Source organism: Aulonocara sp. 'chitande type north' Nkhata Bay, linkage group LG16, assembly GCF_057382095.1.
Source record: "Aulonocara sp. 'chitande type north' Nkhata Bay isolate Kocher_YH1m ecotype deep benthic linkage group LG16, A_spYH_male_GT1.1, whole genome shotgun sequence".
NCBI lineage: Eukaryota > Metazoa > Chordata > Actinopteri > Cichliformes > Cichlidae > Aulonocara > Aulonocara sp. 'chitande type north' Nkhata Bay.
Window position 1 is genome coordinate 22657278 of NC_141359.1, and position 21444 is coordinate 22678721.

A 21444-nucleotide genomic window follows, 5' to 3' on the forward strand; every position below is an offset into this window, starting at 1 on the left:
CCCCTATTCTGATGCTCAGTTTGAAGTTCGGCAGGTCATCTATGGCCACATGGTGCTGCCTTGTGATTGACTGATTAGATGTTTGGATCAATGTGCATTGGTATACCTAACAAAGTGGCCGGTGAGTGTATATACATTATTGAACTGATGCTGTGCTACTGCGTCAACAATGCTAACAGGCTGTTATACAGTTTGACCTGGAATGACTATCTCAGGATTCTGTCTAATAAGTAAAGCTTTGACAGAAGCCTTTGTGAATAGAGAAATAGAGCACTATAACAGTCAGACAGAACATAAATGACAACCTAAGTAGTTTAGCTGTGTAAATACCACCCATGATTCATTGTGTTATTAAATGGTAAATGGCCTGTATTTATATAGTGCTTTACTAGTCCCTAAGGACCCCAAAGCGCTTTACACATCCAGTCACACACCCATTCACAAACTGGTGATGGCAAGCTACATTGTAACCACAGCCACCCTGGGGCGCACTGACAGAGGCGAGGCTGCCGGACACTGGCGCCACCGGGCCCTCTGACCACCACCAGTAGGCAATGGGTGAAGTGTCTTGCCCAAGGACACAACGACCGAGACTGTCCAAGCCGGGGCTTGAACTGGCAGCTTTCTGATTACAAGGCGAACTCCCAACTCTTGAGCCACGATCGCATATTAAGCATAACTTAAGTGATAGCTTAAACATATCAACATTGTCAGTTCTGTTGGATAGCTGCTTAAGGACAGTGATTAAACAGACTGTATAATGTAGATTTTCTCTCTTTAATTGCACTTAGTTGGATAAGCAGATTCCTGCCTTGGCCATGTCAGGTTAATATGAACCTTTTGCATATATTAATTTGACTGAAGATTGCCATGATATGCCTATATGATTTTTTGCATTTTATAATTTCAGATTTCCTTATGTGTTTGGACTTTCTTCTCATTTTCAGATCTAGTAAGGCAATTAATAAAACTATTATACCATGGCATCTGGTGGTATGTTGCCAGATCTTGATCTAATATGGGGAGAAAAAGGTTCACAATATGGCATTTACTACTACTTTTGTCAATTTGTTTCTAGTATTTAGTTGGTTTTGCACTTGGAAACACCTGCATGCCACAGAACTGTAAACATTACAAAAGAATAGGGTGGTGCATAGTTGTGAATAGAGACTTACGTAGTCTTGATTGGGGCTCGGGAAGTTGATTTTTAGCCAACATTTCCCAGTGTGTCAGAGCTACCTGACAGTACCCTCTCCTTCTTTATTTAAGTGGACTGTATTTACTTTGCAGCTGGGCTCAATATCCTGTCGAGCTTTGTGATCTGACTCCCAGCAACCCACTCTCCCTGCCTGACATTTTCATTACAGAAATGTGGGCTATGGGGGAAGCTAGCGACTCTGCTGTGGGGTATGCTCATTGAGTTGTGGTTAACATGCTGCCATGGCAACTCCTATTCATTCACTGTGGGATAGAAATGTTTTTAATCGCCCTGTACTACACAAACAGTCTGACTGCAAAAGTATTGACCTAGCAGCCATATATCTGTAAATTTCTTTTGTCAAGGAAGGCAAAGCACATGGACACAAATCAGCTTTCAGTATCCCAATAGACATTTGGTCTCTTACCTCAAGAAAAAGATAAAAAAGGAAATGGACTGGTTCCTATATAGCACCTATTTACTCAAGTTGAGCACTCAAAGCGTTTCTTACTTTTCTCTCTGATATTCTCACACACGCCAATGGATGCATCGGGGGAAACTCGGGGTTCAGAATCTTGACATATGGACTGGAGAAGCCAGGGATTGCTCCAGTGACCTTCCCACTGGCAGCTGACCTATTCTGCCACCTCATCTACTGCTGCCTTTCTGTTGTTGGATGTTTACAGTTAACAGATACTCACAGACTGGCATAAATCCCTATTCTAATGAATGCACATATAAGAGCTTTCTTATCGTTTATAAGTATTAGCTTAAATACGAAAGCTAACTGGTGAAAACCAGCCCAAAGAACACTTTGCAGAAAAATGTGACAATTGCAATTCTACTGCAGAAATGAGTACGAGTAGACTGTGTTTTTTGGCTGGGGTCAGCATGTGCTAAGCTTTAACATCATTCTGGGTGTGAGGTTATAGCTTTATGCTAGCTTGTTTTTTGTAGATCGTTGTAGAGCTGGTGTTGTGTTCGCAGCAGTGGATAGATTTGTCTGCCTGGGCACAATATTCATTTTACCATCATGCCATTATCCTGTTCATATCTATCTCCCTATGCAAATACTGAAATCTGATGATTGTAGGGCAGAGGGCATATTTGTTTTTGTTTTTTCCTTCTGATTAGCCAGTATAATTGATGAATTTGATTGAAATGTTAATATTGAAAAAAAAAAATAGATCTGCAAACAGTGCTTAAATAATACCAATACATCAGTTGACCAGTAGCATTGGACTGGCGGATAATTAACTTCCAAAAAATACATCAGTCTTAGACCATATGTTGCCTAGAACGTATCAGTATCAATATATGCAACACATGCTTCGGGGAAACTGGGTATAGTGTCACCATATTGTGTGTGGTACATGGTTGCCCTGATTTCTTTAATGGACATTGTTGTGAAGATAATTAATCATCTAAATGTAGACAGTGTTAATACAGTTTATACAGAATTGTTGTTTTGGGGACTTTGTGACAGTGCAGTTTGCTTATTGTTATTAACACTGGACACATAGCAACATGGACATGTGTCTGTGGTTACCTGACATATAAATCTAAAATTCCTTCTACATCTGGTTTGATGTCCAGAAAAATTTGACTGGTTAGCTGCTAAATATTTTACTGGTTTCATCAGCAAGTCACTAATCTGGTTAGTTGCTGCTGCTTGATGCCCAATGAGTGATCGGTACTGTAAAAACATTCTTTCTAACAGCGTTAAATGTATTAAATAAAGATGGGAAATCAGGCATAGGCCCAGGTGTGGGATTCAAAACATGAACAGACAGTGACCTGGATGTCCTGTGGCTGTACAACATCCTGTCATACACATGTGGATCTGATTGTAAAAAGGCTGCGGCTTGTTTGCGTTTTTCCACAGACAGTGTGTTGTGATGACTGGGCTCCGTTTCACAAGGCACAAGAGCACATAGGATCAAACAGACTCATCTAGGTCACTTCATTTCCCTCATGTTTAGCTGCCATTGATTTCCTTTAAAGCTTGATACACATGCATCGCCCTGACCTGCTGGATAGCCATTAGTGGCCTGTGAGTGAAGTGATGAATTGTCAACTGAAACGTTACAGCAGTGCAGATTTAAAAAAAAAAACAACAAAAAAACAACCCCTCAGTGGCACCGAGCAAACTGTTCCTTTTCCTCATGTGCTTTGCATTGCAGTTGTTTTTGAAGGAAGTGCATTAACCACAAGAACATGTTTTGAAAGTTGTTTTGAACAGATGTGCTGGGACTGCCTGCACCATTTCCTTTTGTAGCAATGACGATGAAACATCATTATTTAGAAAATTTAAATTGTAATTGATTACAAAATGATTGTGGCAGACCAGTAATAAGTTCAGAGTATGCGCTGCCTCTTGGGTAATGTGCCCTGGGATAGGCTTCATGGATGAATGGATGATTAATGTAACGAATCATCTCATAATTAATTTTTCTTTGATTCGTATTCCACAAGCGAAACACGCTCCCTTTTATGGAAGTGGGGTCTGATGCTGACATTAATTCATTTCATTGCCTTTCAAAGTGAAATGATTTGGAATAAAACATGATGCTGAATAACACCCGCTTTTCTTTCTTTCTTTTTTTTTTTTTTTTTTTTTTTGCACAGGTTGCTTTGAGTGCTGCATCAAATGTTTAGGCGGCGTGCCCTATGCATCTCTGGTGGCTACGATCCTCTGCTTCTCTGGTGTCGCCCTATTCTGTGGATGTGGCCATGTGGCCCTCACTGGCACTGTGACCATCCTGGAAAACCACTTCTCCAAGGTCACCAGCGATAATGCCATGCTCACTGACATGTAAGTGGCCTCATACTCTGTGTGCTCTAAATAGCTGCATCAAATGTTTGCCAGAGTCTGACAGATGGATTACTTACTTGGCAGTTAGTCTGATTTTTTTTTTCTCTTTTAATATTATTTCCCCTTTAATATCAGATGTATTGTACGTCATGCTCACTGGTAAAAGTGTCTCTGCATAAGCATTGCAGTAAACACAAGTCCAAACCATAAGATGGATAGCGTTTTTAATGAGGTTGACTTTATGTAGGCTATTTTTAGATGACGTTGTCTCCCACATTTACCTTATCCATGAGAGCAGTCCTAATATGGACCCTTTTTTTTTACAATGCAGTCCATTAGTCCTGACAATAAAAGACGAATAACATAAAACAGGACTGCACATATGTTTTGTGTTTGGGTGGATTTAGAGTGCACTGTTTAATTTAAGACGTCCTCAGTCTGTCTCTTGGTAGATGATTTGCAGAGACACGCATCACCTGTTGTCTCCACATTTGGGCTTATTGTCTGTCCACACTGAGAAACTGTCTGTCACAACAATAAAGATGAACCTTCTCTGTATAGAATACATGCATATGCATTGTATGGAACTATTTTTAGCTTCTTTTCTTTTTTTTCTTTTTTTTTAAAGGCCGGTTTTGGCCAACGTTTTGAAACTTATCCCAGCTTTATTGGCACAAATAAACTCATATGTAATATTTCCTTTAACAGAATACAGCTGATGCAGTATATCATCTACGGCATTGCTTCATTTTTCTTCCTCTATGGGATCATTCTGCTTGCTGAGGGTTTCTATACAACTAGCGCAGTCAAGGAACTGCACAGCGAGTTCAAGACCACCATCTGTGGACGATGCATCAGTGGAATGGTATGTAAATACCACACTTTTTTTTTTTTTTTTTTTTTTTTTTTTTTTTTAAATAGAGCACACTTTAAAAAAGGTTTAATGACACTGTGACATTCCTGTGTCTTTAGTTTGTGTTCCTCACATACATCCTGGGTGTGGCATGGCTTGGTGTGTTTGGCTTCTCTGCTGTGCCCGTCTTCCTCTTCTACAACATGTGGTCTACCTGTGCTGCCATGAAGTCTCCAATGGCCAACTTCACAAACATTGATTCCATCTGCGTGGATGCCCGTCAGTATGGTGAGAGAACAGTACTGTTTTTCTTCATTGAGATACTCAGTGAATAGCTTCCTGTTAGTATACAGACCAATACCGTATTATACACACCACTGTTACTCCTTATAAGAAAATCAGGTCTGTGTGGGGCCTCATTATCATTTAAAAGGTCCTACAAGGTTCATTTATGCAGTTATTTACAAGAAAAAGGTAAGAGGACAGTACTGATAAAAATGAGCCAAATTTATTATTTTTGTTTTAGTCTACAAAGTTCAGACTAATAGACAAATAAATGCATAAAATAATATAGCCTACTTATACATACTCTCAAATGGCACATGATAACTATATAATTTATATATAATTTTAGGTAGGTTACCCCCAGGGTTATAATATGTTTCCATTATAACGTTAAGTGCACAAGTTGAGCCTAATGACTGCTGTCTTTGCAGTTCTTATGATGGTGAGGAAATCCTCATGTTTAAAGTTGAGCATGTCTCTGAAACACTGAATTGTTATCAGCTTAGTAGTACTGCAGCTCGGCGTTGTGTTTTTTAGGTTTTGATCATGATTTGCATGAGACAAGGCTACTATTGGTTGCAGGTGTAAAGGTGCTTTTTAATTTTATGACAACAGGAATTATCCCGTGGAATGCCACACCAGGCAAGGCCTGTGGATCAACGCTAGGTGACATCTGCAACACCAATGAGGTAAGGCGTGCTTGTGCAAACATCACTCATCCCGGAAGTGGCACACAGAGCAGGGTGACATAGGATTCTGTTTATTGAAGACTAAACACTGTTAACGCTGCCTGTCTTTTTTCAGTTCTACCTGTCTTATCACCTGTACATCGTAGCGTGCGCCGGGGCAGGAGCCACTGTCATCGCTCTGGTAAGCTTCCGTTTGGTCTCTCCATCCTCACGTTTTAGTCCATCTTCACATGGTTTGTATTAGCAGGTCATGTGTCCAGTGCTTTTCTTCTCATTCCCATATGGTTAATGTAGCCAAACCAATGATGATAACATAGTCTTTTCCAAAGCTCCAACTTCATTTTGCTGTTTACCCTCAGCTTAGATGGACATGACCCTATTTTGAACAGTTGCTTTTTTGTGCCATGATTAGGATTCTTTTTTAGAAATGACACTTTAAAAAAAACTGTTAGAATTCTATAAAATTATACTTCATGATCTTTAACATTTTACTGCTGCAAACTTACTGGCCACTTTACTAACTTGTCACAATATTAGTGACGAGGAGGTCACTGGCATGTACTCTTACCACCTTTTCTGTTCTCTTCCACCAGCTGATCTACATGATGGCTACTACTTATAACTTTGCTGTTTTGAAGTTTAAGAGTCGAGAAGACTGCTGCACTAAGTTTTAAACCGTTTTAGGAACACAGTGCACCATTCAAGGCTGTGCTGAGTAGACACCGTTGCCACTGACAACAGTTGAACTAAAAAAAAAAACAACAAAATCTGAGAATAGAAAAAAATCAACATCTCTCCATTAGTAATCACAAGACATGTAAATAGCTGACTGTATACTTCTCTTAGCATTTGGTATCCAGGGATAATGCTCGTCTGAGGACACCTGATGAGAGTTGTCTTCAGAGTGGGATGATGGTGTTTAGTTGACTGGTTTGTTCTGCTTTCCTTTATACTTACTTATTGAAATATGTCACCAGCAGAATTTTTTTTTTTTTTTTTTTTTTTAAATAGAAATGTGCGCAGCTAGAAATCCACAATAGTGTTATTTATATTTGTAATTTGTGAAGGTGGTTTTGGCCTGCACAAACCACATGAGTAAGTTAGATTTAAAAAAAAAAAGACACACACGCAGCATTAAGAATGCAGTTATTCACCTTCCATTAGCTGGCGAGCTTCAACTCCTGAGACACTTGTAAAACAAGTGTGCAGGTTTTAAAAAAGCTGCCATTCTGAGATCTGATAAATACACTAGACTGCACGTGGCTCATATAGACGTACAACACGTGGGCATCTGATGACGAATATTGAAGGTGTTCTCAGGCTTAATATTTTTTGATTGACAGATTAGCATTTTGGTGTGGATGGATTTTAGTACAAACAATCTGTAAAATGAGCTGTGATGGCGGCAAAAGTGCCTTGTCCTTGTATTTCTTTGGTTTATTTGCTTAGCCTTAAAATCTTTCAGAACCGATGTGTGAAACACGGAAAACCTTCAGTATTATTAATTTTTTGGGTCATGAGTTAGATTCTAAACTGAACTAAAATGTTTTATTCAATGTGTTATGCTGATGAGTATTACCACAACCAGCTGTGTATTGTAGAATTCAAAGTAACTGCACATATGGAAAGTAGCAGAAATAAAGGGTTAGGCCAGTACCGTGCATATAGATCTGCATGAGGCCCTATTACTCGGATTAATTCCATGTATTTTATAAAAAGAGAAATGATCCTATTTTAGAGTACAGTATTTTTTTTTTCTATGAGAGCTGATCCTGATATTACCCCAGCTACGAAGTTGGCGTTTTGTTTCATACATTTTCCTTTATTCTTTCTCAAAGTGCCATTAAAGAGCCATTTGTTTTTATCTTAACACTGAGCCTGCATGCTTACAGTTTTCAGATACTTTGATCTGTTTATAGTTACTTATACTCCATATTTCATATATTTAAATTTCTCCTAAGTTTTTCAAAGACTGTAGCTTTTACTTTCTTTATAAAATAAACAATCTTTGTTTACAAAAAGAATCCCCACCTGGTCTATTTATTATATATCCTACAGCTCAGATTTGCAAATTTCAGAATCTTGTGCTTTGCACTAACCTAAGCTTTTACAGCTCTGCTCATTTTGCATGTACAGCCTCTCGCTATCTTCCTCCACTCATCACCTCATCTTTTAAGTGTCATTTCTGTAGTATTGTGTGTAGCGAGGTAATAACGCCGAGTATTAGTAATGATTGTAACAGCACTGTTACAATACCCGTAACATTTCTTTTTCCACAGTGTCCTTTTTTTGTTAAAAAAAAAAAAGCATAACTTTACGTTCGTGTATGTCCGTAATGTACGTACTGTAGCTCTGACTCCTGTAGCTTGCTTTGCATCTTTGACATGCTCACCGGCCATCCACCTCACCCTTCTCTTCCAGATCCACTTCCTCATGATTCTCTCAGCAAACTGGGCCTACCTTAAGGATGCCAGTCATATGCATGCCTACCAAGACATCAAAATGAAGGAAGAGCGGGAGCTGCAGGACATCACCTCACGCTCAAAGGAATGCCTCAATTCCTACACATAAGGATATTTCAAGCTTACAATCCACACGCACACATACATAAGCACACATACTTACAATAACAGACACTGTGGCCAACCACTGTGGGCCCTCTGGACCAAGGCGACTCTCAGCTAAAATAACATGCCAACTGACACTGTGCAGTACTAACCAGGCTCCTAACAGACTAATGCATCAGTGTTGCTTTCTGCACTAATTGTTTCACAACTGCTCTGTGAAGTTTCATTCATGCTAATTTTTATTTTTCATTTTCTGTAGGGAAGAGTGATCTGAGTTCTGATGTTCGTGTGTTTTTATAACCTTTGTTGTATTTTTTGCTGGTGAAGCTTGTGACATTGCACTATTCCTACACAGCACACCAGTGTTTCACAGTCTTGCTCGATCCTTCTTTAGTTTTCAGCTAAGGAAGATGAAACATTTTGGTTTTTGTTCTGTTTTGCAGATGTATTATACAAATGAACAGCCTTACATCCAGAGTTGTGCATCACACCATACTGACCTTTTTAGGGAAAGTAAACCAGATTCTTTTATAAAATAGTTGGTAATACATGCACTATAAATCTATAATCCTTGATGATTATGAATTTACTTGCATTTCCATCTCAGTTGGTGATTGTCTGAATGTTGTTCATTAGTTATGGATTTTTCCTGTACAGCTACTTAAGTCATAGCCTACATTACCTCTACCTCAGGTGAGCACTAGAGCCTATGGACAAACAATTCCCATTGCAAGGTGTAAAATAAACCAATTCCAGTTGTAAAAAGATGTCTCAAAGATATAGTAGATGGGGGTGTAGCTACACCCCCACACATGCACAACAGTTCAACTGATTCACAGTACTATAGACTTTGGATAATGCTACAAGAAAAACTTACTCTGACCTGTACGTATTCATTTAGGCACATAGGAGGGAAAAAACAAAAACATCAGTAATTGCCAATGAAGAGTTGTGATGGCTAATAATATAGCAGTGATTATCTGCAACATGCACAATATGATCAAAAATGACTTGATTTAACGGAAATCCTATTGATAAGCATAACTATGTCACATGTGTTTGTTACAATTTGAAAACAGAACTGAAGAAGTTCAGTTAAATTTATTACAGGTCAAATTTTTTCATTTCTTACCTTTTTTCACAATTTTCTATAATTGTATATTAATGTGCAATTTTCACAATGTTAAAATAACAACTTGTAATCTTTATTAGCTGAGTTACAGGGATAATTCGAGATGTTACTTTGTTGTATAAAGACGACCACTTCTGTGGTGACCTGTGATGTACAGTTATGTACACTGACTTCAGTAGTTGGCAGTGTTTGCCCATTTCCTGTTTTTCTAACAGAATATAAAGCTATGTAGCACATTAGTTATAGATCTTTTTTTTAGGTTCTTTTAATCACTTGAGAAGTATACTTTATTGTTTTGTTGCCTGATAGTATGCCTGTATTTTCTATGTATGTCAAGGGCTTCCTCATGATTAACTGATACTTAACTTTCCAACTGTCAAGCAACAATTAGCCACAACAACAGTCCTTTAAACAGTTGTATAAAATTATAAATGGTAAATTCAGCCAAAGTATGAATGCCAGTGTTAAACAGTATCTGTTTGATACAGTGGTACAGACCCTACAGTGCTTTATGTAGGACTGGCAATAGGTGTGGTCGAGCGGATAGATGACAGATGAAGGTAATGTACGCCACATCTTGTCTTTGTATGTTGTGTTTCCTGTTAAATGAACCAAAAAAGTAAATACAAGGCTATCTATCAATCACCAGGAGGACAGTAATCAGTTAAAAGAAAACAAACAAAAACCATCCTGTCTGACTGGAAACCCCTTTATGAAACAACTTCACCGGCCTGTTGACTGTTTTTATGAAAATAAATAAAAATGTTTTTTTTAAAAACGTTCTTCCAATTGTGGTGCTTTTGTTCTTTGCATGATAGAATTGATTGGTATACAGATTTAAAAAATGCATTTATTTGAATTTCATACAAAAAAGAAAACATGTAGGACTGATAAGTAAATTCTTGAAATATCTGTTTTTATACACTTCAGATTATGATGCCACAAACTGATGGTCAGCTCACCAAAAATCATCATCTTCATCCTTGTGTGAATATGCTGCAATGCTGAGACAAAATTGAGTTTATTAGTGAAAGCCTCGAGGGACAGAGTTAAAAAAAAAAAAAAAAAGTAAAACAGTTTAAAATTAACAACATGAATCCAGAACAACAAAAAAAAAAACCCTCAAGTATAAAGTACGACCATGATAAACCACAAAAGCAATTAAATGTTATTGAAAGAGGCTTATGTAAGTCCTGCACAGCTTTTGAATTAGAAAGCGGAAATAGTTTGTCTAGCCAAGTCAACGGTTTTAATTTACCTGTCTTCTTTATCCTCAGTCAAACTCTTGGCCTCTGGGCTTGCATATTCTGCCTCTTCTCTTCGAGAGCTCTGTAGAAAAAAACAATCCCAAAGAACTCCAGTCTGCATCGAGTCTCCTGTTTCATTTGTACAGAAGCCTCAGACAAACATGGATGCAACTTACCTGTGCATGTTGCTTCCCTCTTGCTTCCAAGACCATCTTCATGTATTTGTCCAGTGGATTTTCACTTTTAGACTCATTATATTTCTCTCCACTGATTTCTTCATCTACTCCTTTCTTAACCCCGGTTTCTTCTTCTTCTTCTTCTTCTTCCTGTTTTGGATTTTCCACCTCTTGCAAAAGCTGATTAGAATGGGATGTTATCACATTAAACATTCATTTAAGGTCGCCTTTATGAGAAGTTTAGATAGTTTAGCTTATAAAAAGGATTTCTGCAGGAAGTGGGTCTAAGATAATCATTACCATCTCTTTCTCTAGTCGCTCAAGTTCTTGCAGCTCTCTCTCTCTGGCTTCTTCCTGCTCCCTTTGTCTTTTTTCTTCCCTTTCTTTCCGCTCTCTTTCCCACCTTTGTTCTTCATCTTCTTCCTTTTCAGATTCAACCAAACTTTGTGGGAGTTCTAGAAATAACATGAGTCATCCTTTGGGTTTAAAGAGCAGTTTACTGAAAATTGGCGGCAAAATGAGCCAACTGATTTTTACAGTTTGACTTATGATGTACAGTAAAAAAAAAGGCTTGTATTGTCATTGGAAGTCAAGAAAGATTATGAATCGTTGATGAGAGAACTAAGACTCACCCGTTTGGCCCTGTGAGTCTATTAGGTCTTTTGGGAGGTCTTGTGGGTGGGGGCCAGCAGGGGCCTCCTCGGAGAGAGGGACAGCAGTGTCCAGGAGAAGCTCTGGAATGTGGCCGGGCTCTGGAGGGAGACATGCACAAAGAGATCTTTTATGCCCCACCATAATGCAACAGGGCCAGAGGACCAGCACAGAATACATAATCAGCGGTCCTTCATCTTCACCATTGTGCAGGGCCACTGAAAGGCCAGTCACACACTCATTAAAAAACAGCCATCCAAAAATTCTAGGCCTCCATACTGGATACATTACACATTTTGTTACATTAGTGATTAAACACTGTCAACATATAGTTAATCATTTTCTAGAAATATATTCTAGTGACAGATGGAGCAAACAGAAATTAATCACACAGCACACTTTTCAGCACTCGCATCATGCACAGCAGTCATGGAATTAAAATAAACAGCACATAAACTATGAGTGTTTATCCTGGGATACAGTGAAGATTTTCCAGTATAAGAGGAGAGCTATACTTCTACAATAGATCCCCAGGGAACTTGTCATCTCCACTGAATGTCTTGTAGCTAGTCAAACAGCATGAAGCACTACTATAAAAGAACTTTATGTTCTAACAGTTTAAAAGTTCCCCTTTGATCACAATTTATGGCCCAGAACCTCTTCCTCAACAGCAATGACGCGACCAGACTGCTGAAGCTCAAAGTCGGTTGTATGAGTCACGTACACTGCAAACATTGGCTTCAGAAATACATGACCACATTCTATTTGATTATGCTTTAAACAATAAGGGGAAAATACTAAACAAAAATCAACTAACAACAATGAACAACACTGAGTACCTGATAATCCTCCAGTGAGATCTTCAAGGCTTATCTTCTCAGGCTGTGGGGAAGACTCTGAGCTGGAGAAGACTTGCTGTAGCTTTGGTGGACTGAAGGACACAGTGGCAACATAGGCATTGGTATTCACTGTCTCATCATAAAATGTATGCGAAACACTGCACTGTCCTTGAAAGTGATGCCAGATGATACCTGGAATGGTCGCGTGCTGTGCTCCTGAGCTGAGGACTGCGAGGTGGACTGAGCTCGGAGGACAAGTCCTCTGAGGTCACCACCTCATTGTGGAGGGCAGGAGAGAGCTGCCTGTCAGACGACAGCTGTGGAAGCAGGACTGCAGACACGACTGGCCCTAACAGAAGGAAGGACTTAATATTAAAAAACACATCTGAGGTAGAAACGTGCTCAGAGACTGATGTGTAAAGATCTGGACAGACTGACCTGAATTTTCAAATAATTTCCATAGAAAATATACAGTTTACATGCATGTGTGCAGCATATAAGCACTGAGAACATAAATCATTATTCAGTTTTTTGACATATTACCTTCTGTAAGCTCTCTTTGAAGATTATTCTTGAAGGAAGATTGTGTTGTAGGGGATGGGTGCTTGGATAGAGCCAAGCTTTCATCTGGAGCGTTTCCATTTTTTAGGAACAAAGGCTCGGTCAGCGAATAGAGACTGTGGTCAACAAAACATGTGGCCTGTGGCTGGTTATGATCTTCTGAGAAGGTAACTCTTGATTGTGCAGATGGTAAAGTCTTTCTGGTGCCATTGGAGGGGGATTGGATAGACTGAGGAGACAGTGGTCTGTGTGAGATCTTTGGTTTGTGGGCTAAGTGACTGTGTGAACGGAGAGGGTCGTGTTTTCTAAGAGGAGAGTCAGGGAAATGAGAAGGATGTGGTTGTTGTGGGGAAAGAGGTCTTGGGGGAAGCATGTGTGAGATGGTGGAGCGCACTGCCCTCTGCTGGTAGTTCCTGTAAGCTTCCTCTAAAGTCTCAGCCTCCCTCTGCAGCTCCTTGATCCGAGTCTTAGCTTCAGCTACCAACTCCAAATCAGAATCTGGTACATCACTCCAAGGCGATTTGCTTCCTCCCAGATTGCCATCTATTTCACAAACATCATAACCCACCCTGGCCCTCAGCAGAGTTCTGTCCACATAGATGTCAGGAGGAACCAGCTTGTCAGCGCCGAGCTCTAGTACAGAGCGATCAACAAGAGATGGTTTGGGATTACGCAGCACTTCATTTTCAAGAGCTGCCGGGATCACATGAGTCGCACAAAAGGAAGAGAAAGGGGAAAGGCAAACACGATGAATGTTGAGTACTACTACAGAATACAATCCACCATGAAAAATCAGAAAACCCCCCCAAAGCTAATTAGAAATAATTACATGGGGCTACACCAGAAATAGGCAGTTAAGACTAGAGTGTTGATTTCTTTCTTGCTTTTACTCAGTTTTCTATAAAGACCATCAAAAATACAAATAAAAGGATGAATCAATATGTGCAATGTGTAACTGTGTACAGAACTGTATGAGCTAGAAAAGAAAGCAAGCCTGCTTATGAAAAGCAAAAATAAAGTCAACTGTACTTAAAGCAAGATCATCTGATGTGATTAGCCACATTAACAGGGATGCCACATCAAAGTGTACCTTGCTGAGTTTGGTGAAGCTGCATTTTAATGTCCTCAACATGGTTAGCCATCCACTGGGATTTCTCTTTACACTCTATCAGCTGAGCTTTGAACTGGGCACATTGCTCCATCTGCAGAAAAAAATGGACACAAAAGTGAACGACATGTATATTTTTTGATAACCAGAGATTTGAGGGCATACTGCGAACACAAATTCTTCAAGGTGAAGAAAAATTGTTTCCCACAGCAAGGAGCTGTGATGTAGCTGACCTCACTCTGGAGCTGTGCCTGCAGCACCTGTTTCTGGTTGTCAAATTCTTCCGCATCCAATCTGCGAGCACTCTGTAGCCTCTGAAGCTCCAACTGCAAGGATAGTTGCTCTTTGGATGGTTTGCCCAAATCTGAGACAGGATATATACGACTTAAAACATAACATAAAAGTACAGCTCATTTCCCCCAATGCATTTGTCTTCAGTGGGAAAACTGTCAGATGAAAAAGCATCTGGTTTTGTATGGAGCAGTTCTTGACCAGCATGACATTACAGCACATGGGGCCCATTATCATGTCACTGCCTTTTGTTAGCATTGAGGAGAGAGGCCCACTGCTCCTTTGCCCCATCTTTAGACAAGATGAATACTGTAAGCCTCAGAGAGAGGTAAGATTTTCTTTGCCATGGGTAAAAGGACCTCTGTCTCTGCTCCCATTCACTCATCCCCCTTTCCTCATTGGCTGTCTGCAAAGCTACAAACAAGACACAGAGGCCCTACTTTGGCAGGCGAGACACATTCAAGAAGACTCAGCTCAGCCAGAGGCAGTGGGATAAGACTACCAAAAATGCTTCACAGTACACTGCACCTTACACAGTTCACAATGAGCCTATACTCATGCACTCTGAATGCAACACAGGAACTTCAAGAACCTCGCTTATGGCAAAGACTGCAAATATTCAGACTTACCAAAACTAGGATTGCATTTTAGACACAATAAATCTGGTTATATAGTCCCAGGCTATAAGATAATCAGATGTGCATTATTATAAACAGAGTATGCCTGATTGTGTTTTTCATGTTTTTAACTGAATAGGGACACTCTCCTGGTAGACACTCGAGAGCAACCACCACTCTCTACCTGCATGAAGAAGCCGTTTCTCCTCTTGGGCCTCCTCCAGCTGTTTCTTTAGCAGCTGCAGCTGCCCCTGCAGCTCTGCTTTCTCTTTTGTTAAGCGGGGGTAGTCACTCATGCTCTCCATTCTTTCCCTTAACAGCTCCTTCTGTTGAGTCAGCAGAGAAATCTGCTGCTGTGCTGTGTCTAACTCGATCTGGAAAAACAATCCCGCGAGGGATATTAAAAGCATGGGAACCGAATCGCACTGGATGGCATGCATTTATCACAGAATTAAACTGAATGCTAATATAATTATTTATCATTTTGCCTCACGTCCACTGAAAAGGGTGAAGTTAACAAGGATGGATGGATTTGGGTCTTTACCTGCAGCCGCTTCAGCTCTGAGCATGTTTTACTGTGGTCCTCCAATTTGGCATTAATTGCAGCTGACTCCTTTTGGATACGGACAGTTTCCACTGAAAAATACAAAGATGTGAAAGCAGACAAAGCACAGGCAACAGAAAATTGGTCATAAATCCTTCACTGACTGACATACTTGCCTTTGTTTCTGTTCTCACTTTCTGTGAGCTTTTCTGTTCTCTTGATGTAGTCCTCCTTTAGTTCAAGCTGATACCTGATTTAAAGACAAGATGAGACATTTAAAAGCAGGACTAAAACTAAACAGTACAAGACAATGTGACTTGTTGTTCTTTCTACATTACACAAAGCAAATACTCGACCTAGTGATCAACTACAGATTTGCAAAAGCAATGTTGTCCTCTGTCAAATACATGGTAAAGTCCTCTTGTGTATGTTACTCTATTAATTGCTGTTGCTGCTGATAGCTCTATTCTTTTGATAAAAAGAAAATCACTTAAGTTAAATAAAGGTTGGTACATTAATTAACTCAGTGTCATTGAGATATATTTACTGCTTTATTTAGCAGGAAAATATTTGAAATTCACCAACAGGATTACTGTATTGATTTTTATGTCACAGATAATGATGATAATGTATACTGTATAGTATACACACAGTACTGACAGCAAGTACCTGGAAAGTTCATTCTTCAGCTTCTGGTCATACGTGTCCTCCATGGTTTTCACAGCCAGTTCTCTCCTCCTCAGCAGCTCTTCAGCTGTCTTGATCTTCTCCTCATGGATTTGACAAGTCCTATTACCATAAAAAGACAACAGCAATAACTATGAACCTGTGACCACAATGGAAGAGTGCAGCATCATTTCACTCAGATAAATAGTCATAAAAAATTCTTACTTTTCGAAGGCTTCTCTTCTCATCCTCAGCTCATTTTCTCTGCTACGTAGTGTTTCAATTTCCTTCAGCACTGACTGTCTCTCAATGTATAAGTTCTTTTCTTCAATCTATAGAGAAGCGAAGTGGAAATAAGAGATAATTAGTCTATCTTAAATTTAAGGAGAAATAATTTGAATGTAAACTGTAATGCTCAGAACCACCCATAATCAAATTGCAGTGGGATATAGAAGCCTGATGCCAAATCATACATACAGCTCAGGAAATGAGCAGCAAGGTTTGAGGACTGAGAACAATTTAAAAAGATCAAGTGATAGCCAGTAAAAGAAAGTTAGGTAAGAAGGCCAGAATCCTCAAACTGACACCAGAACTTTAAGGTGATATTATTAGTAAAATATTCATCTGGGTGTCAGACCTTTGAAATCTTACATTACATGTTCAAGGTTTATATGAGAAAAAGAGCACCTCATTGTAGCAGCCATTTACCTCTTGCTGTTTTTGCAACCGATCAATAGCATTTTTCTCTCGCTCCATCAGGGCCTTTGTCTTCATTTCATAAGTCCTCTCCAGCTCCTGCTTCAGCCTTTCAAATTCTTTATGAAATTTGGATTTTTCTTCCATCCTCACCTTGGCAATTTCAACTTCTTTAAAATGTTCTATCTACAAAAGAAGATGAAGAAAAAAAGACAACATTGAGGCGACCCAACCTGGAGGAAAACTATGTGACCAAATAAACCATGTTTGTTACGAGTGTGTACCTTTAAGTTCATTTCTGTTTCCATCTGCACTTCAATGTCTTTTCTATACGCAGACAGTTTTGACTGTAATGGAAACACTTTGTCCTCATTGTACCCCAAACCCTCGTATTCCCGATCTATTGTTTTCATCTTCTCTACTGTGAATGGAAAGACAGGGAGAACACATTAAAACTCTTTGTTGGAGGGCATGAATATAAAAAGGCCAGTCACCGTCAGACATCAGTTCATACCAAGAGACTCTCCATAACTTGATAAACTTGTCTGAGTGTCGGCATCGTGGCACAGGTTCCGAGTATAATGATCTGTTAGCTGTGTTAGAAGGCTGATCAGGAACCCTGGTAAATAAAGACATAATAAATCACTGGAGAGACTCTCGAACAAAAGCAGTTTTATTAGAAGTAGAAGGAACAGGACACTGTACATACCCCTATCATGGTTTTCTTTATTTGAAGACTGTAAGAAAATAATAATGGCGCTTTTATTAGTAATTACACTATGTCTTAATACTTATATCAAAAAGATGTTCGAGGTTCAAAATAATTATAAATACCAATGACTTGTAAAGGTTTGATTCAGGGCGTATTTTAAGAAGCTGAAGAAGGTCTTCTTTTGTAAAAACCTGTAAAAGTAGATCAGAGACCTTCATCTCCATCTTCTTGACACCTCAAGCTACATGTACATAAAAAGTCATACACACCTTGTCTTTAGATAATCCGCTTTCAGGATAGAACACAGAAAGTGTGTACTCATACCCAGAGTTCTGGAGATGATCTGCCACTATGCTGTTACAGGCTGAAACTAAAATGGGTTCATGTTTCACATGTGCTGGCCTGGGAACTGGTTCTTGGCCTGCCAAAGCTGGGTACTTTAACTCCTGGATGAGCTGATTTCGCAGCTGTGCCTAAATAAGATCCGAATAGTCAAAGAGAAGGATGAAGACCAAACACTGAACATTGCTACAGTGCTGTGAAAAAGTATTTGGCCCCTTTGATTAACTGTAATTTAACACCTTTTTTTGTAAAGTCGAGCTCAATTTCACTATCCACACCCTGGCTGATTACTGGCAGACCTGTTGAATCAAGTAATCACTCAAACAGAAGCTGTCTCACAAAGTGAAGTAAGCTAAAAGATCCCAAAAAGCAACACATCATGCAACACGCTATCAGTGTGGAAAGAGTTACATCACCACTACTAAAGCCAGTCTCACTATCCAATTGTTAGAGCTATAAAAAGTGGTGACCTTTCTGAAGAATGCCCAGCCTACCAGAATTACTCTAAAAGCAAAATGACAACTCATTCAAGATGTCACTGAGTTCCAAGGAGAAAACCACTGAGCAAAAGGCTCAGCTCACATTTGCCAAAAAAACGTATTGATGATCCTCAAGACTTTTGGAGAAAGCGGAATAATGAGACGAAAGTTTCACTTTTTGGAAGGTTTGAGTCCCATTACATCTGGCTTAAAACTAACACAGCATTTCATAAAAAGAACATCATACCAACAGACATGGTGGTGGTAGTGTAATGGTCTATGATCTAGAAAGTCCTGAAGGAAAATGTCTGGCCATCAGTTTATGCCCTGAAGTTCAAGCACACCTGGGTTATGCAGCAGGACGATGATGAGAAACCTGCCAGGAAGTCCACCTCTGGATGCCTCAAAATAATGCCAGATGAATGTTAAATTCTAATTGCTTTGACATAACCGTAAACAGTCCATAAATGCTTAAAAACCTTTCAATGTGGATGAATTTAACAATTGTGCAAATAAGAGTGCACTATAAGTCCTCCATGGTGATGTGAAAGAAATCGAGAAAGGCAAATACTTTTTCACAGCAATGTATAATAATAACAGCACCGTTATTAACATTGCTTACCTTGAGTGTATCAAGAACTCCTTTACTTTTAAAAGTCTGATAGAGTCTTTTCCTCAGCTCGTCAGGGGATAACGCATCTTCCTTAGAGGAGGACATAGCTGGGATCTTTGCGAGACCTGACATAAAACAAACAGAAGCAGACAATTGGACGACGAGTGTGAGAATAAAAACCTTCGCTTTCAAAAACTTTCCCAAGTATTATTGGTTGTTATCAAAATTGTATTCCTCTATCTTCGCAACATGTGCACCATGTGTATCTTAAGAAGAAGAATACTCACCTGCCTGACGACCACAAACCTTCGCGTCTCTTTTCTTGTTCTTGAAACATTTAAATTCACCGTCAACGGAAAAGCTTGGTTCCGTGCATGCGCATAATTATGACGTCACGTCGAAAAACCAAAAATTTATTTATTATAATTTAATTATATGCATTCAGTGTTTCATATAGCATTGTTTCTAAAAGTGCGTTAGAAAATAATTATCATTTAAAAGATTTAGTACAAAAAAGTTTCGCTACTTTATCATGTCATCATTTTGCGACTGCTGTTCTTGCGATCCAGGAAACGCAACTAACAGGTAAACAAACACCGGTTTTATTCCTTTAAAAACAGATATATGACATACCTTTCTATTGTTTCTATTCATATAATGCTTATCTTGGTCTTACAATAGTCATGTAGTTTCTTTAAGCATCCGTGGAGCTCCGCGGTTAGTGCTAACTTGCTATCCAGAGGGTTTACAGTCATTTTAGGTTACGCTGTCACTATTTTCTACTTATAAGTTTGCTTATTTCGTTGTGGAGGGATTAATTTCAGATCAGTTTATCTTTGCTGAGAGGAGAAGACGATGTCTGGAAGCTTTTACTTTGTCATGGTTGGTCATCATGACAATCCTGTGTTTGAGATGGAGTTCCTGCCAGCTGGGAAGCCCGAATCAAAGGTAACCTCGCTTAATTTAATCACTCAATTACTGAGCTACAGCGCAGTATTTGTCTCTATTTGTGTATTTGACACACTTACACATTTCAAATAATCAAACAGGTTTCAATGTTAGACAAAGCTAATCTGAGTAAATTCAAAATGCAGTTTTAAACGATTAATTTGTTTATTAAAGGGAAAAAAGAAAGTTAATCAAACCCACCTGGCCCTATGTGGAAAAAAATAATTGCCCCCCTCTTAATTAAATCATGAAACAACTGTTCTTACTTACATTTACTTACATCATACTTACAGGATGATCATCGTCACCTAAACCAGTTCATTGCACATGCAGCCCTGGATTTGGTGGATGAAAATATGTGGCTGTCCAACAATATGTACTTGAAAACTGTGGACAAATTCAACGAGTGGTTTGTTTCTGCATTTGTCACTGCAGGACATATCCTTTTGTTCTGTTTCATGTGATAATTATTTCCTGATGCTGTGTCAGTTGCCCGATGAAAACACATTTTTTCTTTGCTCAGCATTAATTAAGATATTACTGTTTTTAGACTGATAGCAAGCGAGCAAGCAATTTATTTATATAGCACCTTCAGACAACTCCCAGCTGAAAACAAAGGGCTGTACACTTATGAAAGGGGTAAGTTTGTTAAATAATCTCATTTCAGTGGTGTAGTTTATACACAGTATTTGTAATCGAAACAGCAAGTTGAATAACCAAAATCAAGCACAAGTTTTGAATCTTCTATTAATCTACATCTTAAAAAACATGTTAATTCATTTAAATCATTGGGATTTAAAGCTATGATCTAACATGTAATATAAATATGGAAATCAGGGCCACCAGTGTGATTATTTTGGGACTTAATGAGTTTGTTATCATTGTTTCCGGGCAGATTCAGTGTATGGGCATGTCTTCCTTTTCTTTAACTATTTGCAACACATATAAGATTCATCATGCTGCACGACATGCGACAAGAAGATGGAATCAAAAACTTTTTTAACGACGTCTATGATTTATACATCAAGGTAAGTCGTTATCCAGGTGATAAGAGTATCTTAGCATGATGTGACATTTGGTATATTTTGCTTTTAGCATTTAATCTTATCCTGCTCTCTTTCAGTTTGCAATGAATCCATTCTATGAAATCAACGCGCCCATCCGCTCAACTGCTTTTGAGAGGAAAGTCCAGTTCCTTGGGAAGAAGCATCTCCTGAGTTAATCACTTCACACAAAAATTTCAATAGTGTCTTTATGTTGTATATAGTTAATGCAGTTGTTTCTGTTCTTCTTTAAAAATCTTCAATGTGTTCAGAACAAAAGTGGATTTGTATAAACAGTGTTTTGCATTGTGCGTGTTTTGTTTTTTTAATAGAGTGGATGTGGCTGCTTTGTGTAACATTATGGCTTCAAAT

General features: G+C 38.9%; 3 protein-coding genes across 5 annotated transcripts in view; 2 read left to right on the top strand and 1 right to left on the bottom strand.

The window, feature by feature from the left end:
• The window catches only part of gpm6bb (glycoprotein M6Bb), a 30043-nt gene extending 19722 nt beyond the window's left edge, over nucleotides 1-10321 (top strand). For 2 of the 3 annotated variants that reach the window (XM_086267104.1, XM_086267103.1), the window contains exons 2-7: nucleotides 3827-4013; nucleotides 4722-4878; nucleotides 4986-5154; nucleotides 5767-5840; nucleotides 5956-6021; nucleotides 8262-10321. In XM_086267104.1, the coding sequence (XP_086123230.1) occupies nucleotides 3827-4013; nucleotides 4722-4878; nucleotides 4986-5154; nucleotides 5767-5840; nucleotides 5956-6021; nucleotides 8262-8411 (803 nt within the window). In that variant the 3' untranslated portion in view covers nucleotides 8412-10321. Of the gene's footprint in view, nucleotides 1-3826; nucleotides 4014-4721; nucleotides 4879-4985; nucleotides 5155-5766; nucleotides 5841-5955; nucleotides 6022-6433; nucleotides 7865-8261 lie in introns of those variants that run through there. The other variant, XM_086267105.1, reaches the window with a different exon arrangement.
• Nucleotides 6511-19470, bottom strand: ofd1 (OFD1 centriole and centriolar satellite protein). The gene is made up of 23 exons (XM_086267101.1): nucleotides 19369-19470; nucleotides 19091-19206; nucleotides 17917-18120; nucleotides 17770-17838; nucleotides 17645-17672; nucleotides 17450-17554; nucleotides 17220-17356; nucleotides 16948-17121; nucleotides 16465-16571; nucleotides 16243-16362; nucleotides 15750-15823; nucleotides 15574-15665; nucleotides 15214-15403; nucleotides 14355-14485; nucleotides 14104-14215; nucleotides 12996-13706; nucleotides 12645-12801; nucleotides 12453-12544; nucleotides 11595-11714; nucleotides 11263-11417; nucleotides 10963-11142; nucleotides 10798-10868; nucleotides 6511-10543 (listed from the first exon to the last, which is right to left on the bottom strand). The coding sequence occupies exons 2-23, from the start codon at nucleotides 19184-19186 to the stop codon at nucleotides 10498-10500; spliced, it is 3171 nt and encodes a 1056-aa protein (XP_086123227.1). The 5' UTR covers nucleotides 19187-19206; nucleotides 19369-19470; the 3' UTR covers nucleotides 6511-10497.
• A 46-nt stretch (nucleotides 19471-19516) lies between these two features.
• trappc2 (trafficking protein particle complex subunit 2) lies at nucleotides 19517-21428 on the top strand. The gene is made up of 5 exons (XM_086267107.1): nucleotides 19517-19666; nucleotides 19893-20029; nucleotides 20323-20465; nucleotides 20970-21057; nucleotides 21153-21428. The coding sequence occupies exons 2-5, from the start codon at nucleotides 19937-19939 to the stop codon at nucleotides 21249-21251; spliced, it is 423 nt and encodes a 140-aa protein (XP_086123233.1). The 5' UTR covers nucleotides 19517-19666; nucleotides 19893-19936; the 3' UTR covers nucleotides 21252-21428.
• Nucleotides 21429-21444: the final 16 nt, after the last annotated feature.